General features: G+C 55.7%; 1 protein-coding gene across 3 annotated transcripts in view; it reads right to left on the reverse strand.

The window, feature by feature from the left end:
* Positions 1-18,466, reverse strand: part of STX1A (syntaxin 1A) — a 91,970-nt gene extending 73,504 nt beyond the window's left edge. For 2 of the 3 annotated variants that reach the window (XM_086763433.1, XM_086763436.1), the window contains exons 1-3: positions 18,397-18,466; positions 2,661-2,738; positions 1,365-1,464 (exon numbers count right to left, since the gene is read on the reverse strand). In XM_086763433.1, the coding sequence (XP_086619559.1) occupies positions 1,365-1,464; positions 2,661-2,738; positions 18,397-18,426 (208 nt within the window). In that variant the 5' untranslated portion in view covers positions 18,427-18,466. Of the gene's footprint in view, positions 1-1,364; positions 1,465-2,660; positions 2,739-2,839; positions 2,859-18,396 lie in introns of those variants that run through there. The other variant, XM_086763434.1, reaches the window with a different exon arrangement.
* Positions 18,467-18,858: the final 392 nt, after the last annotated feature.

Genomic DNA, 18,858 nt, shown 5'->3' on the forward strand with positions numbered 1-18,858 from the left:
AGTATCTATTGATTTGACACAGGGCTGGACACAAGAAAATATGTGTACAGACAACCTCCTGGGACCTCTAGAAACAATTCACAGTTGGATAGGAGATGTGGAATTGCACTGAGCACATGAAGAGAAGTGGATGGGAGGAGGGTAGATGGCAGGACAGAGACCTGGTCTCAGCTTTCCAGCTCCCTAAGCACACCTTAGCGTCAGGGCCACCGCAGCCTGGAGGGCACAAGCAGCAGCTGGCAGTCGCCCATCGGCCCATGAAGCAACACCTTTGCCAATGACAAGGGCTGCTGGCAGCTTGGAGCCATCCCACGGGGTCAGCCCTGCAGCAACCATCAGCCCTGCAACCACCAAGCACCATGAGGGAGGTGGGCGAAGGAGAGCCCACGCGGGCTCATGGCAAGACTGAAAGGACAGACTTGGGGGAGCAAAGACATTCAAATGATGTCCCTCAGCGACTGAGCCCCCGGTCCAGCCCCACCGTCAAGCAGTTCAGCTCAGCTGTGCTCACCCTGCTCTCCCTTGCACAGCTCAGCACCCACCTGCTCCCTGATGCGGGGTTTGCAGACAGCAAAGGTGGAAAGCCTCTGCACTAAGGAAGCTCAGCTGACCCCACCAGCACCAGGTGCTCTGCCAGCACCGGCTCCCCCAGGCACGCACCGCTCGCACCTGGGGACAGGGGAACTCACCACCCACAGCTCTAATTTTGCCAAATCCTGCAAACTCCCAAATGTTGCCACCTCTTGGGTGCTGTGATCCATAACTTCTGTTTCTGGCAACAAACCTCTTCTCAGGAACACAAGACTGGGAAAGAAACAGCAATATATCAGGAAGGTCTGGAAGGGAAGACCCTTTAGGCCAGCCAACAACAGAATGTCCTTCAGGACAGAGAGCGTGGGGTCACAAGTCACACCATGGGCTCAAAGAAGAGCTGCAGCATTTCTGGGCCAAGCAGGCAATGCTCAGCTTGTCTGCAAGCGCTGCCTCATCCTGCCTCATCCACGTACCCTCCCCAGGCAGCCTGGGGCAAGGCAACAGCCAACCAGCACAACAACAGCCATTTGCTCTTTTCAGCCTTCACCTTGCCGCATTCTTCAGGAATTCCCCTCCAGCAGCCTCGATGGACCCTCACCCACCTCTCAAGCTCAGAAAACCATCAGTCATCCCACCACCTCGCCTCCTTCCCTCGCAGGTCCCAGCCCTCCCTCACCCTGGCCGTAAGCCACTTTGGCAGCTTGTGGCTTTCCAGCCATGGCCACCTGAAGACAAGAGGACTTCTGCCTGACTGTCCACCCCACAAGTGGCCTAGCCCAGCGCAGCCCAGTGCGGCCATGTGGGACACAAGGAGATCACGGCTCACTCACTCTCATCGGGGTTGGGTGAAGCAAGAATGGCGCTGTGCTTCCTCTTCACTTCTTCCACGTTCTCCGAAATTTTATCAATGAACCCTCGAATTTCTTCCACCTGTGGAGACAGACAACAAGATAGGTCTGTGAGAGACGTGGACTTTTGGAAAGGGAAGGGTTTATTAAACCCTATCCCAAAGCAACCATGACATGTCTGAACCACAGCAAACATCCTCCTGGACAAACATTTTGCAGCTGGATCCTCAAACTGTAGGACCACTGTGAAATCAGACCTTCCACATCACAGCAGCTAGCTTTGCAGTCACACCAATGTAATACAGACTCTTTGCCCTGTATCCTTTGCGACGCACTGAGGACCATTTGGGATTTATTTAAATTAGTATCAGATGTACAGATTCCCAGACTCTGCACCTCCGGCATGGAGAACACTGCTGAGGTGCACAAGGTAAGCTCGGTCCCAACTCAGTCCTCCAGGGCTCTGTGCCCCAGGGGCTGAGAAGCCCGGTTTGACACTCACTCCACAGACCAGGGAGGTCACATTTGCCAGCAGATCCACGCTAGCATCTTCCCCGCACCTCTGTACTACAAGGAGACACGCCAGCAACACCAAGAGGGGAAACCTCTGCTTGTGCCCTCTGCCTGCCAGGTGGCCCACCCTCTAGCTCCATCTTCTCCCTCTACTCACAGCACCGCTTTGCTCATCTTCCTCCACCTGCACATCAGATTTTTTTTTCATTCCCCACTCCATTGCCTGCACAGATACATTTTAACACCCCCTACACACATGCCATGCTAAGGGTGTGCTAAAAATCCGCATGCAGATCTTACAGCCACCCACATGCCAGAAGACAACCTCTTGTTTGGTAATGAGAGGCACAAAACTACATCAATCCCATGCAGAAACTGCTACGCAGCAGAGGTGCTTTCAGGAGAGGTTTGGGAACTGGTCTGCTTTAGCGGCAGGCTGGAAGGCTCGCCCACTCCAACCAACTGGTCACCGGCCCACCTGCCCCACTGGAGGAAGAGGTGGTGCAGCAAAGCATCCATAGGGCCAGGTAAGCCCACAACAGCCCCAGGTCTCCGTGGAAGCCTGGTTCCTGCCGATCAGTACTCTGAGCATAACCCCCAAGGAGCCCGAGTAGCAGCTGAGCAGCACCAGTTCCCCGATCCCCACCTCGACCACTGCTCGCTGCCTGTGGTGGGAGCACGGACCACAGCCCCACAGCCTGCTCCAGCACCAATGGAAAGGTCTGAGCTGGATTTTTAGCTGCCCTGGAGAAACAAACCTCTCACCTGCTCAAAGAATTCATCCATGAAGCGGTCCCGGTCCACGCTGACGGTGACTTCATCATCGTCGTCACTGTCCTTCGCCTGCAATGACACAAGAGAGGCATCAACAAGTGCTTCCTGCAAAATCTGCAGCTCCATTTCAGGAGCTCTTCAGAGGCATCTTCCCCTTCTCTTTTGCTCACTTGCTCCCAGGAGCTGGGCAAATGTCAGCCTGAGCACGGGATGCCCCGGGCGCTGCCCCACCAGAGCACTATGGACACCAGAAGAGCAGAGGATCGCCGGCTCCAGCAATAAAGGCATGACGCAAAACACAGACAGCCGCCACATTGCATGGCCTCCCATGGCAAGCGCAGAACAAGACTAACGATACCCATGCATTTATAGAGAGCTGGAGCGGAGAACTTCATGAAAGCACGAGGGATGCTGTGGAGCGCAGAAAAAGTGGGAGAGAACAGAAAATACAACAGAACTAGTAAAGCCAGAGCAGGCAAATGAGGGGTTGTCCCTGTCTGCAGCAGCGTGTGTGTCATTGGCACCAGCGATGAAAATGCCTCCCGTCCCAGCAAGGCAGGGGATGCGAGCTTGCAAGGGAAAGAAAAATTACAGTCCACTGTATAAGGAGACATTTAAAAGATTATTATCCAAAACAGATACATGAGGGAGGGAAATGGAAAATTAATGGGGTGGAAAAGTTTCTTCTTACTCCATCTTCACTAGAGAGGAGCCGCCAGTGCAACGGAGAAGAGTTAAGATTTAAGACTGTCTCTCTGCTCGTCTCATAATTGTCCCACATTTTGCAGATGGTTACACATCACCCCGTGGCCCCTTCGCACTTTGCAGAGCTAGCCAATACAGTCTCCAGAGAGATGCCTCTTACCATGAAATAAGTTAGATGAAATGCCTATCTTTCCCTCTAAAATTGTCCTTTCAACCTAGGGTGACTGGTTTGGGTGGAGTCACTCAGAGGAGACCTGAGCTTTCAGCCTTGCCACCGCTCACGGCACCCTTTGCTTTGGTAACCGCTTCACGAACGGCTTATCCAAAGACCTCAAGATTGGAGAGCTGCTGTTCCTGCACTCCGATGCCACCAGGCTGGAGAGACCTGCACCCTCTCCTTCCCCCTGTCCCCTGCCATCACTGCTCTGGCCTCACTCAAACCTGGCTTAGCAAAATAAAGGCTGTCACCCTCAAGTCCCAGCTCCGCTGCCGACTGTATCATTCGTTCACCCCGTGAGTGGCCCTGCCGCACCGGCACAGCCGCTGCCGGCTGTAAGCAAAGGTCCATTTGGGTTCTACAAACGCACCTGCAGCAATGCCTACACCCGCTTCATCACTCTTGGTGCACTTCCCCGGCACCCACAGCACATGAGCAGGAGGACTCGCCACTGGGGAGCTTAAAAAGCATCATCTCTTAAAGGCAGAAAGGATGTCTGCACAGATGGATATTTCCTACGAGGATGTAGCTACCACTCACGCTTCCATTTCAGTTCACGCGCCACTAGAAAAGTCACTCGCTTTGTGCCATGCTTGATTTTAAGCATCAACTGCCTTCAATTAAGACGGGTGGCACCCAGAGCCCATCAGACGGGCAGTTACAACACCCTTGACCCCCGCATGGACTGAGGGTCATTCTGCCAGCATGCACAAACAGGCACGGTTTTTGCCTGCCTTGTGCCAGCGCTATCCCAAACGGCAAGAGTGGTCACAAACTCCCCCCTCCAAGGATCTCAGAAATACGTAAAACCAACAGATCCCGGGGACGCATGTCAAGAGTGACGGATGGTGTAGCCGCCACGGCAAATGCTGCCCCAGACACACATGCCTCCGGGCCACAGCATCCTCCAGCCCAGCCTCTCCATGCTGGTGACAAGGAGCCCCTGCAGCCGGTGGTCTAACACACATGGGATTTCAGCTGTGGGGTGTAACCGTTAGGCTGCCGGATGGTGGGTTGCATTTCGGGGAGATTTCTCAGAGGAAATGGGGTTGTTATTCCAGCTGCGCTCCTGCACCAACTGTACTACTCCTTTTCTGTTCTCCTTCCAGCTCTGCTGACTCCAGCTCCCTGCCACCAAGCTTTTCCATGGGCAGCAGCCCACACCCGAACCCTCCCCAGTACCCAACGGAGACAGACTGGCTCATCGCCACACCTCAGGGCACACAGCCCAGCATGCCATCCTGCCCAGACGTGTCCCCAACAGCACAGGGGCTGCGCAGGGGGTGGGGGCTGGCACCGTTGCCCAGGTGGGGCATAGATGGCTCATGAGGCTCCACGTGCAGAGCAGCTCTGCCAGGGCACACGTCCTGCTGACAGCCCCGTGCCACCTTGCCATGCACCCAACAGGACGGCCACCCACAGGAAGGGCCAAAGGAAAGGGGGCTCTTCCTGTGGAGAAGGACTGGGGGACACTGGTGGGTGACACATGGGACATCAGCCGGCAATGTGCACTTGCAGCCCAGAAAGCCAAGCGTCTCCTGGGCTGCATCACCAGCAGCGTGGCCAGCAGGTCGACGGAGGGGATGCTCCCCCTCTGCTCCGCTCTCCTCAGACCCCCCTGGAGCTCTGCCTCCAGCTCTGGGGTCCTCACCACAAGACAACGGCTTTAAACTGAACGAGGCTGGGGTCAGGTTGGACACGGGGAAGAAATGTTTTACACTGAGGTGGTGAGGCACTGGCCCAGGTTGCCCAGAGAGGTGGTGGATGCCTCATCCCTGGAAACATTCCAGGCCAGGTTGGACGGGACTCTGCACAACCTGATCTGGTGGGAGATGTTCCCGCCTAGGGCAGCGGGGTTGGACTGGGTGGGCTTTAGATTCAACCCAAACCACTTTGTGATCCTATGAAAGCTCCTTCCCAGGACAAGCAAATGGGAAACACCTGTGAGCCTCTGCAGTCGTGCACAGGAAAACGCACCTCCGTCACAACTTCCCCCAAGCCTATACAGCTTTTCTTGCCTTCGTTCTGGCAGGATCTTGATTTGCAAGAATTTTTAGCCCCTTTCTGAAGTTTGTGAGGAAAGCATTTCCCGTCATTAATTTTAAACACAGGCTTGTACAATGACCACGCAGGCCAGCGAGTACTGGCCACAGAGGAAAGGCAGCAGGTCAGCATGCCACCTGCAAAGACGCCCATCTCCTTGTCACCTCTTGCCTGTCCCTTCCACATTCGAAACGGTCCTGGCTTATCACATGCAGGATGCCACATTGCTGCTGGGTCCCATCCCTGTTGCCCACTGGACCCTGCCACTTGTTAAGACCCAGAAATCCTGGAGGAAGCAATGCACTGCCCAGGGAGAGGGTTTGTGCTAAAACTACATGCAGCCTTGTTGGAGGGACATCTATTTTTCAAGGCAGTTCGTCCTCCAGGCACAGCAGAGCACTGATGAACGAGCAGGGTGACGGTTATTTAGGGCAGGCACTGAACGCAGGGCAGCCCCGCTGTGTGCGGGGAGAGCGGAACAAAAGCCCGGCCAGGAGCCCTGTGTAAAGGAAATTACAAGGATGGAGCCTGCTGGTCAGGAGGACACGTGTCACTCCAGGCTGGAGAAGGGCACCATCTGTCCAACGCACGTCACTGGAAACACCCTCCGTGCCATGCCGACCCCAGCAGACGGCGTCAGGCTGATTGCACAGCCTCACTGCCCCCGACCCAACACCCCTGCACGAGGGAGGCAGCAGCGGTGTTGGCTGCAGGGCTGACCACGACTGGAGGCTAAGGCGATGCTACTGCGCAGGCACAGCTCCCTGGGATGCAGGGCACTGCAGGATCAGCTGCTCCCAGCATGTCCCTCATCCCAGGGCTCGGCCCAGGCATGCTGCCGGCCCTCGCAGGCACTCTCACCCCAGGCTTGAAGTGTCTTCCCCTGCACTGGTGCCAATGTAGAAACAAAACTGAAATACCTTTGCTAAGGAAACCTAAAGTATACACCCAGCCGACAGCATCTTGGCTTCACGCATCCCAACTGTGAGCATCCCAGGTTTTCAAAACCACATGAAAAGCTCCGGTCTAGGTCAAAGCTACTCGCTGGTGCTGCACTACACAAGCAGCAAACAATTCACAGCCTTCAAAAGCCTGGGCTTGCTTGCCAGAGACAGACGAGGAGCATGCACACTGCGCACGCCATCCTCCTGGTGCCTCTCAGCTGACGAAACAGCCGTTCACCCACCTCTGCATCTGCCCGGTGTGCTTGACGTGTTGCAACCGCAGGCAGCAAAGGCTGCCTCGAGCCTCCTTACAGGGAGAGAGGAAACAGCCACAGCACTGCGAATCTAAGTGCCTAAGGTTGAGACTAGCTCTAAAACCAGCTTACAGCAGGTATCGAGCCCAAGTTAATTAACACAGCCAGCCAGCAAGCAGCTCTGCTGCCCTGCAGCCTTGGTGGGTCACTGGCGATGCTCACTTTAGGCGCACAGGTACCGCACGGCAGTGCTGTGCTGCCCGCATCACGGGCACAGGGAGCAGGAGCTCCGCCACCTGCACGGAAGAGCGGGGGGACTTTGACCAATGTTCCTCCACACCTGCTCCTGGCTCAGGCACTTTCAGGCAGCACCGAGGGCCCGGGGTCTCCAGGATTTCTCCCCTCACACAGCATAGGTGAAGACAGCCCTGCTTTCACAGGGTTTATTTCTCCAGCCCAATAGAGGCCAAGCAGGATGGGGAGGGCAGGTCAGCCAGAGCTCCTCCTCTGTCTGTTGGGGCCTTGTAGGATTAAACATGCCCCTCCACAAGGACCAAAATCCCAAGAGGAGGCAGAGCCCAGCTGTGATACTCTCCCCTGCAAAGCAAAGTGGAGCAGAGGATGGGAAAACGACCCAGAGCCCCAGAGCATCCTGGCTCTGGGGGTTTCGCAACAAGCATGCTGCTAATAAATTCATTACCAAGCAGATTACACCCCTCTGGTTCAAATCAGCCCCGCTCCCTCCGCAGGCACTTTCTGGAAGATGGCAGAGGAGCACAAACACACCATGAAGACTCGAAGCCTGCTCTCTCCCAAAAAGCAAGAGGCGGCAGGCAGGAAAAGCTGCGGCAGGGCATAATGAGGTCTCTATTATCTCAGCAGTGGCTACACGCAAGCTTTAGCTCCTGCCCCCTTCCGTTAGCGTTGCAGACGAATTTGACCATGTCCAGATGCATCTGCAGAGCCGGTACAGGCAGCAGAGCCACGTCAGGGCAGTGGAGCAACAGGCTTGGCCACCATGGGCACCTCTGCATCCCAGGGGACCACGCCAAGCCCCTTGGGCTCATCCCCCTGCCAAACTGTCAGTGGTACTCACCACCGCAAGCCACCTCTGTCCTAGGAAACGCCCGTGCCGCACGCCCACGCGGGAGGCAGCAAGCCCGAGCCCTGCCTCCGCCACCACACGGGACTGCGGGGCCAGCGCCACGTGCTGCCCCCCCATCCCCCCCAGAGAAAAGGCAAAAGCACAAGGAAAGGAAAGGCCACAACAGCTGCTACTCCCCTTTTAGGGACCATTAAGTTAAGCAAAAAAAGGCCAGATGCTACTCACCGGCTTCACTTCCAGGCTGAACCTAGGTTTTTTTATATTTACTGGACAGTTCTGCACTGAGAGTCCAGCCTGAGAAATTTCGGCCACTTGGGCTTGACTTTCTTTGCAAAATGACCGCCCTTTCCGCACCAAAAGCAGTGCCCCGCGGAGGCACAAGACAAGGCTGCTCAGCGGGGAGATGCTCTCTGCGCAGCTGCAGGTTGTGGCTGGGACCACGTCCCTGCACGGGGCAGCACACGCCAGTCGAACCCCAGTCACCCTGTTCCCCACGTCCAAGTCCAGGAGCCCAGGGCGTTGCTGCCGGCCGCCGAGAGCTCCTGCGGCAGCTCGCTCCGCACGGCTCTGGTGCGCAGCTGCACACGTCGCTGAGAAGGACGAGGTCAGACAACTCAGGAGTAAGCTGCACTGAGATCTCTTCTCAGCCATCTTAAAAAGCCTACAGGACACATACAAAGGCGTCCGGGCTCTGCGACGCTCGGCTGCTGAACAAGATCCAAAGCACCCATGGGGCTCCAACCCACCAAACCACCACCACCCGCATGCCGGGAGGCTGCATTTTGACCCTTCACACCTTAGGGTTTGCTCCAGTGTCTCGCAGCAGCCAAAACAAGCCTTTCCTGAGGTGTCCAGGGACAGAAGTGCTGCTCCAGAGGGTTTTTAGGGAGGTAGTGTCAAGGCTGGGAACGAGGACAGACAGAGGGTCTGCTCCTGGGAGAGAGCCCTGGAGAGTGGAACGACCTGAGACCACGCTTACATTACCTACAGCCTCAGCGTGAGCATTTTTTGCAGACTGTATTTACAGTACAGCTATGCAGCACAACAAACTGGGTATTTCATAGCACACAGGCCCCAGCTCAGTTATGTCCAGTCCCAGTACTCACCAAAACCAGACCATACTTCTCACTCACAACTTTTTGATGAATAAAATTTCAGGGCACAAACAACTTTAGCATTCCGCAACATCTGCGTGAGTCAGCAAGTGTTTCCAATTCCCAACACCAGCAGTGCAAGGGAGAACAAGATTTCCAAGAGTTTTGTCCTTAGGTGTTGGCTTTCACTGCTGCAGAATTACATTACCGGCCGTTGGCACGAAGCCCAACCCTTTTATCAGAGCCATAGCCAACTCTCAAACTCAGTTTTAGAAGCAGGCATATAAAATTCCACTTAGCTACTAAGAACAAATGTCAGAGGTGACAGAGGTGCCACCAGCCCTGCAGAGAGCAAGGAGCTGAGCTTACTGACCTCCTGCTGAAGCTCTAGTACGTGGACAGTACGATAATCTACTGGAGAGGCATCGATACTTCACAAATTTAAAAATTTGCAATCATGGCTAAAGAATAATTTGGGTGAAAAACAGCAGATAAACTTAATAAATCTGAAATTAATTTCTTAATGTCCTTCTAACAGTGGCACCATCCTTGTTACACCTCCATGCAGACCAGAGCTTCACATGGGCAGCAGCAGTGCCTGCAGCCACGGCACTCGTCTCGCCTCTCCACCCTGCCCCATATTCACCAGCGTCAGCACTCAGAGAGGTTTCTGCCAGGATCACCACCACACTTTGGTGTCTACCAAGTGCTCTATGATTGACACTGAGCCCTGGTGACACCCACCCGTGACCACGAGGTCTGTACTGGGAAGCTGCCGGTGAAAAGAGAAGGAAAGAGAGGAAGTGACAGGTGGCACCGCAGCTCCCACGGCCCGTGTCGAGCAGGAGAGGAAAACACGTGAAAATCAATGGTTATCCTTCAAATCAGACTGCGCTACCTACAGATACACTCCTGGAACGTGTTGTGTTGGAAGGGACCTTCAAAGATCCTCCAATCCAACCCCATCGCTGTGGGCAGGGACATCTCCCACCAGACCAGATCATTCAAATGGTCATGAATGCTCAAACACGGGAATGACATTTCTTCAGAGCTCTTGCCAAGACCACATAAAGGAAACTTAGCAGCATTCAGGTGAGGCATCAGCACTTCCAGAAGGCAAACTGAAATGACATCTGGAAAACCAAAACAAAGTCATTTCACACACCACAAACCCGAAGTCTAACAGGACTCAATGGAAGATCTCAAAGCAATAGTAGCTAAAAAGGAAGACTTAAAACTAGCAAATCTGCAGCAAACATCACAGCAGAAGTACAGCATGACGGGAAGTGGCCACGGCTGGCAGCGAGCTTCTGGGAACCCACAGGACAACATGAACAGAAGATTTAGTTAGTTAGTTAGTTCCTATGAAAAGAAACCCAGGTCTGTAAGTATCCACTAGAAATTGAAATATCGCACTATTAACAGAAAACTCAGTCCCATCTTGCAGCAGATTTTGACACTACCCAGCCCAGGTTTGTCCCCCGTGCTTGGCGGCGAACACCAAGGTGCTGGAGGACATCAGAAAAGCAGGCAGCAGGGAAGAGGAATCATCTCTGGTGGAAGGAGAATACTGGCCTAAGAATAAATGCACATAAATAATTTGGGGCACGAGATTTGGAATTTTACAACCCAGTCAGGATCTGATCTAGAGGAAGATGTCCCTGCCCATGGCAATGGGGTCGGACTAGATGATCTCTGAAGGTCATTTCCAATGCAAACCACTCAGCAATTTGATGACTGTGGTCCTGCAACGACTGTCCAACAGCAGCAGGGACAAGCAACAGCTCTACAACAGGTATTGACAAGGTTGTGAAATGGGCCAAGGAGGCTGCAAGGTCTCGAACGCAGCGATGTGTGCACAGTATTGGCCTCAACCTCAAAGAGACCTGGACAACGTCTCCTCACGGGCAGCGCCAGTACCCTTGGTGACCGAGGGGAAGTTTTTCCTTAGCCTGACCTCTCCGTGGCTGCTGCAACATGAGGATTTCCCATTCTCCTCTGGACGCCTCCAAGGACAGTTTTTGGCCAGCACTCAGCAGGCATCCTGGGCTCCACTCACTAAGTCCAAAGCTCCTGCAAAAGGTGACAGAGGAAAAGACTTCCCTGCCAGAGGATCATGACTGTGCAGGAGCGTCTCCACTGGGAACACTCAAAGTATCACTCTAAAGAAGTATGCAGCTCAAGAAAAGATGAACACCAAAATTAAAGTGTATTCGTGGTGGTTTTCTTATCACAGCCCACATCCAAGGATGCTTGGTTAAGCCAGTCACCCGGAGCTGCTCACACTGGGTCAGCATCAGTCCTACAGATCTGAGGTCTTGAAGAAACTTTCTTCCCAATGTGCCCTGTCGGCTTTCAAACACTGTAGTGTGGAGAAGGTAACGGAGAAGTGCAGCAGAGAAGGGCCATGCCTATGGCTTTCTGCGAGCACAGCAGCACGGTGCCTCTGGGCTCACAACATTGCCTCCCAGATATCCTGCATCCCATGACAGCATCACATAAAAGACATCACCAGCAGCGTGGCCAGCAGGTCGACGGAGGGGATGCTCCCCCTCTGCTCCGCTCTCCTCAGACCCCCCTGGAGCTCTGCCTCCAGCGCTGGGGTCCTCACCACAAGACAATGGCTTTAAACTGAACGAGGCTGGGGTCAGGTTGGACACCGGGAAGAAATGTTTTACACTGAGGTGGTGAGGCACTGGCCCAGGTTGCCCAGAGAGGTGGTGGATGCCTCATCCCTGGAAACATTCCAGGCCAGGTTGGACGGGGATGTGAGCAACCTGATCTGGTGGGAGATGTCCCTGCTCCTTGCAGGGGGGTTGGACTGGGTGGGCTTTAATGGTCCCTTCCCACCCAAACCAGTCTGTGAGCCCATGCCACAGACTGTTCTCTGCCCACAGCCATCAGCCTGCTCCCCGGTTTGGGGAGCAAGGCAGTGCCCACATTGCAGACACCAGCCCTGCCGCTGGCAGCCTGTGGCACATCGCCCCTGCCCTCTCCCTCTGCCCTCCAGTTCAGCAAAACTTTCTACTCCTTCTGCTTCCAGAGTTGCCTCGGTTTATATTTTTTTCTAAGTAGAGGCAGTCCCGCTGGCTTTATGCCTGGTCTGGTCCTGACACAGCATCGCTCTGTCTCTGTTCCCCAAGCCGTCCTTCCCTGCTCATCTTCCCTTCCCACGCATCTCCTCCAAGGATAATCCCGAAGACGCCCTGGTCCAAGGACATTCAGCCGTCACCCATCCCCTGTCACGGGTTTGCTTAGGTCACCCTCTGGCCACACAGTGCCAGGACATTACTGCACACCATCTTCCTGGGTCTTCCACTTGGGCTCACTCTCCTCCTTTTCGCTAGTATACATAATTTTCTGGAAGTAGCAATTTATCACAGTACTTAGCTTAATGAGCCTTACTGTACATGTTCTGCCTGTAGTGATAATTTTGCATATTTCCTAAGAAATCTTGTTAACGGGGAGATATATATCAAAACAAACATTTGTATAGCTTCCGAGCAGCTCACACAAAGACACTCGCAATTAAAACAACAGGAACCACTCTAAACCCCTTTGGCTTGAGCCCTTTCAGACACCCAGCGCACAGCCAATGTACGCGGTTTGTGAACGCAGCATCTCATTACGCTTTGGTGCTCACAGTGTGGCACCAGGTTTCAGGAGACAAAGAGCATTTCTGCGTTCAGGTTGACTTCAGTGGGACCACCAAGCCTCCACCGCACTGGACCGTGAGCTCTCCAGCAGACGCCAAGGGATCCCGGGGCTCAGCACCCCCCTCCAAGGCCGGTGCCTGTCCTCCGAGCCCCGTCCATCACCCTGCTCCCCGCTGCCAACCCCAGTCCTGTCCCAGTGTGGGGACAGAAAACACCACCCAGAGCCGACCTAGAGACCGGGCTTTGCACACTGCTGTGCTTAAAGCACATCAAGGGGTCTTCCCGATTTTAAGTTTTCTTTGGTTTGCCCTACTCAGGTGCATGCCCACTGCTGCTAAGAGCATCCCTGCAGCACAGGGATGCCCACCACCCCCCAGCTGCTGGGGAGCAGAAGAACATCTCAGATGGGGAGCATGCAAGGCAGGTGCTGCGGGCTCACTTGTGTCACCTCTGTCATCAGGACAGGCCTGGCAGACCCCAGAGAGCAAGGACTCACCCGCGTCTCCCCCGTTCCGGAGATGCACCCTCTTGGCAGGCAGATGGTCGGGCCCGGTGTGGGCCAAGGGCAGCCGTGGCGCACAGCCTTCCCCAGCAGCTTTGCTCCCTGCAGCTCCCAGAAAACCAGCTTCTCGGCACTGTTACCCACCCCGCTGACTACGGCCAGGCCAGGCGGCTGCGCAGGCTGCAGACACGCAACTCGGAGCCGCCGGCTGTCAGCTGCCACGTGACAGCCCCGGCTCCCCGACAGGTGAGGGAAGATGTGAAGCTGAATTATTTATGTGACGCTTTTGGTTGAATGGAAGAGCTCAAAAGCATGCCGGGCAACCAAGAGGGTTAAAAAAAGAAAGGAAGATATATTTCCTTATTTAAATGCTGTCTATCTCTGGGGTCAGCAGGGACTTTCGCATCAGCAGGTGGCTCCAGAAAAGCCCCACTGCCCAGATGGAGATCGACGAGACCCAACTCCTGCTGCAAACAGAAACTTTGTTCGACTCCACATTTGAGCCCCCAAGAGAGAAATGATGAGCAGGAGCAGCATGGGATTATTAACGAGAGGGGCTAGAGCAAGGTCTGGCTGCAAGTCCTGAGGGGACACGCAGCAGATTTCCGCTGCTGTAGGAGGGAAGAAGGTGGATCCACGGAGCTGGACCTGGAGCCAACCTCGAATCCTCTCTCCTTTTATTTTTAACACACAGCTCCCCGCAACTCCCACGGGCAGGAGGCAGCGCTCAAAACAGGGACGCGGCAGGCAGGCAGGAGCAGGGAGGTTTCAGTTGGCTGGGGAGGGCAACGGTGCAACACAGACGCATGGACATTGCTGGAGAAAGGAATCTGAAAACAGCTGCCAGAGAGCAGCGACGGGTGCAGTAGGCCAGGGCCCCACAAAACCATTTTGACCATTTCAGTAAGCTGGAGATGTGCAAAAGCAGGTCTGGTTTTGCACCTGTGCCTCTCCCACTGGCGTGATTTGGGAAACGGCTCCTTACTCAAAAAACGAGGTACGATGAGAAACAAAAGCTAGATAGGAAATAAAGAGCAACTCTTCAAACCCCAGAGGGATTATTCTCAATTAACAAGCATTTGAGCAAGGCAAGCCTTTAGACTCAATGGGAAGGTCACCAAAACCGTGACCATCACTTCATACACAAGCAACCGTTGGGGTTTCAGTCCTACAAACGCCTCCATGCCCACCCAGTCTGCGACACACGACAGGTGCCATCACACGATGTCCGTGCCAGGGGGCAAAGGGCGACCTCCAGGTCCAAACTGACCTACTTCTCCTGTCACCACTCTGGGGAAGGTCCTTCTCATGCTGGTGGAGCTTCTGCCAGCACTAAAACCTGCCAGGCCTGGACACCGTCCTCCAAGTACGGTGGTCTTGCCAAACCTCTCCCCACAGCATCCAGACCAGCGATCTGGGCAGCGTCCACTCCAGCATCTCAAGGAACACTTCCATCACGTAACTGCAAGATAAAACATCAGGCAAGCACTGCCTGGTAGGGAACTGGGAGAGGATCTGTCAACCAGTAAGTGGTCTCTCCCAGCTCAGTCAGAGCCCAACGACTGCTAGAGTCACCAAAAATCAATGACTATGAGAAATTCTGCTAATTGGCTGTATGAAATGTTGACAGCAGAGTCCCATGCTCCAAAACCACATTGCCACATGTTTCTTGATGTCCGGTAACATCAAGTGCGTGGAGTTCCTCCTGCGACAGCTACTCTGACCCAAACCATCTGGGTCCACTCAGTCACCAACCCCTTGAGCTCCTCCAGTTCCCATGTCCCCTCAAACCCCCTGATCCTGACCTAGGCACGCGTCTCACAGCAGCCTGCAGCTCCTTGGCATCATCTCAACGGAAAGCAACTATAAGGAATTGAGTCTTGCTGGAAACAGGCCACCCTGGGACCAGGAACTGGCAAACGCCACTTCCACAGCAAGTGCAACATCTTCATCAGTGACACAGAGAGTGGCGTTGAGCAAGTTTGTGAATGACAGCGAGCTGAGTGGTGCGGTCGACACGCTGGAGGGAACGGGCAGCATCCAGAGGGACCTGGACAGGCTGGAGGAGTGGGTCTGTGTGAACCTTGTGGAGTTCAACCAGGCCAAGTGCAAGGTCCTGCACAGGGTTCAGGGCAACCCCCAGGACCTGCACAGACTGGGCAATGGATGGATGGATGGATGGGTGGATGGAGAGCAGCCCCAGAGACAAGGACTGGGGGACACTGGTGGGTGACACATGGGACATCAGCCGGCAACGTGCACTTGCAGCCCAGAAAGTCAAGCGTCTCCTGGGCTGCATCACCAGCAGCGTGGCCAGCAGGTCGACGGAGGGGATGCTCCCCCTCTGCTCCGCTCTCCTCAGACCCCCCTGGAGCTCTGCCTCCAGCTCTGGGGTCCTCACCATAAGACAACGGCTTTAAACTGAACGAGGCTGGGGTCAGGTTGGACACCGGGAAGAAATGTTTTACACTGAGGTGGTGAGGCACTGGCCCAGGTTGCCCAGAGAGGTGGTGGATGCCCCATCCCTGGAAACATTCCAGGCCAGGTTGGACGGGGCTCTGCGCAACCTGATCTGGTGGGAGATGTCCCTGCCCAGGCCAGCGGGGTTGGACTGGGTCCAGGTCCCTTCCAAGCCAAACCACTCTGTGATGCTATGACACTTGCACGTCTCCCTCACCTCCTCCCACTCTCTCTCAAAACACTGTTCATAATGATTTTACCTCTTGGACCTGTCTCACACTCTGGAAATCCCGACATCTCACCCAAAAGGAGTTGTTACCTCCCAGGGAGGACGGAGCAGTGCGAAACCCTCACAGGCCCGCGCACATGCACCATCTCGCCCCAGCCCCACAGCACCCTGGCCATGGCACCCTGCTCAGCCAGGACAGCAGAGCCCTCGCGCACTGAGCAGCGCTTTGGGCTCTTCCCCAGCCCGCAGCAGCTGATGGCACCAGCTCTCCTCAAGCTCTGGAGGACAAAATACAAGCAGAGCCTAAATAAAGACATTTTAGGTGCATGGAGCACGGGAAAAAGCAGCTGAGACTGTCCTAAAAGCAAAATAAACTATTTTTTGGGTAATTTTTGTCCATCCCTGCTCTGTCACCAAGACTGCATATGGACAATCGTGGCAAGAGGGGCTGCTACTGGGGGTTTCGAGGAAGGGGATCAGCTCCAGACGGGCAGGGAACACCAGCCATGGCCTGAGCCGTGGCACCTACCCACGAGCAGCTGAGAGCAGGGCTCTGCTGGTCTCCTTCCAGGCATCCTTCACAGCCAGTCCTCAGCTGCCCTTCCTCCACAACAAGAGGACATTTTTCAGCTGTAAGCTATATTTCCTGTCCCTGGTTCAGAGCTGGTCTAGGGGCACCACCACCCCCAGGGCACAAGATAAGCTCGAGTGTGTTTGAACACAACCGGAGCACAAGGTTCAGCAAAGACACAAGATTAGCATTTTGAATTTCAAGTACCATTTTAAAAATCCCATTAAGACATGAAGCTCTTGTTCTGCAAGGCAGTGAAAGCCCTGCATCCCCTCCTTGGCTCCAGCAGATCCAGCTCCTTTTTTTGTTTGTAATTCTTTTTTATCATGCCTGGCAGAATTTAGACACTATATTAAAACAAGAAGAAACTGGCCCAGGCTATTAATGAGGCTGGCTACTGGCAGCAGAGAAAAAAAACCAAGCCCAAACACTCGCTATATTCCGTCCACTGCAGCACCTTGCTCCTCCCAGGTGACCAACGCCACTGAGGCTGTAAATCCACGTTTCCCACACGCATCGCCCGCTCCCTGCAGCCCTGCCAGGCTCTGCCCCAGTGCCGGCACCCACTCAGCTCCAAGGCATTCAGATGCTCCAAACAGGACCTCCATCCCCGGCAGCCCCCGGATGCAGCAGGGAGGAACGGGGAGGATGCTGCACCGCCCTTCAGCGTGAGGCAGCTGGATAAGGATCAGCAGCGAGGCAAAAAAGCATTTTATTTTTCTTCAGATATATGTAAAGGAATGGTGAGATTTTAAAATACTCTACGGTATCACTTCTCAGCCAGCACCAGCTGCCAAGAGGACAGTCACGGGGCCAGTTTTTACTGTTATTATTAAAAAGCCTATTTTCCAATCTCATTTCACAGCCAGCGCTGTCGGTGCAGAAAGAGCCCCCTGTTTGGGTGCTTTCCAGGCACTCCGGCTGAGTGGGGGAGTGCAGTTGTTCTTTATATAGCCTCTTCCTCCTCCAGCATCGACAGCCACCCTCTTGGCATCGACAGCCGCCCCCCTTGGCTGGCGTCACCTGAGCTCCGTCCTCCCGGCGTTTTCCAGACGCAGCCAAACTCCCCGCTGAAGCGATGTCGGTGGGGTCTCTGCAGGCATCGGCCAGCCTGGGCAGCCACAGTTGTCCCCGTTACCCCTCGCTCCATGTCTGGGTCACCCAAACACGGGGATGGAGCACGGAGGTCATGGCCAGACCCCCGCTTGCCTCCCAGGCAGCTCAGCAGACCCAGTGGTGAAGTAATTATTTAAAAAAAAAACAAAACAAAACAAAACAAAAAAACCAAAAAAACCACCCCCAAAAATCAGGAAAAGCAGCAAAGCTGGTGTGCCGGCAGGAGGCTGGATGCTGGGGCAGCACCCCGGAGATTTGAGGCTCTCGACCCTCGGGACCCCCACTGCCCCCGCCCCACTGCGAGCGAGGGGATGCCGGGGTGCCGGTTCCTGGCGCGGGGGGGGGGGCGGGCAGGGAAGAGGCTGCGGGGCCTGGGCCCCACCAGTCGAAACCCCAGGGGCGGGGTTCGAGGGCCCCACGGCGGGGGATGGAGCGCGGGTGACCCCCACCCCGCGGCTGGACCCCCGCGCACGGGGCAGGGCTGTCCCCGGGCCGGGTGACATCAGCGGGGCCAGGAGGATGAAAAAGCAAAACGGGCGCAGAGAGGGGCGGGGGGCGGCAGCGGGGGGGGGGGCCGGGCAGGGCTCCCGACAAAAAAAAAACATTTTTATCTATCTGTTTGTTTGTTTGTTTGTTTTCCCAGCTTCAGTCGCCTCGGCCCCTCGGGCAGCCTCCCACCCGGTGCCCGGAGGGGAGAGGGGGCCCGGTCCCCCGTGGTGGGGGGGGACAGCCCGGGGGACCCCGCTCCCGCCCCGACACTCCCGCGAGGGCGGGGGGGTGGTGGCTCGGCCGCGGCTTCCCCCAACCCAGCCCCCCCGCGCCCCCACTCACGGCGCGCAGCTCCCCGGTCCGGTCCCGCATCCTGCCCGGCCGCTGCCTCCGGCCGCCGCGCGGGAGGGGCGCCCGCCGCGCATGCGCCGAACGAGGCCGGGGCGCGGGCACTGCCGGGGGCGGGAACCGGAGAAGCGGGGGCGGGAGTCCACTGCAGGGGGTGCGGATCCGGAGGCACCGCAGTTTGGGGTCAGCGGAGGGGTTCCAGCCCTGGTCTCGCAGGGAGCAGCAAGGCGCTGCCAGTTTGCTGCTTTTGAGGGGGTGGGAGTTGAGGGAGACACTCCCATGCCCCCCTTTTCGCAGGGGCAGAGGGGGAATGGGGCCTCGTGCGGCCTGCGCTCGCGGGTCCCTGCACGCCCAGCCTGGAGCCGGCTGCTTGGGCCTCAGGGCCACTGGCCACAGCCTGGCCGGTAGCCCTGGGGTGCCCAAAACTCGGGTTCTCCTTCTGTGTCCCAGAGAAGC

This window comes from Chlamydotis macqueenii, chromosome 19 (assembly GCF_036417535.1).
Source record: "Chlamydotis macqueenii isolate bChlMac1 chromosome 19, bChlMac1.mat, whole genome shotgun sequence".
Classification (NCBI taxonomy): domain Eukaryota; kingdom Metazoa; phylum Chordata; class Aves; order Otidiformes; family Otididae; genus Chlamydotis; species Chlamydotis macqueenii.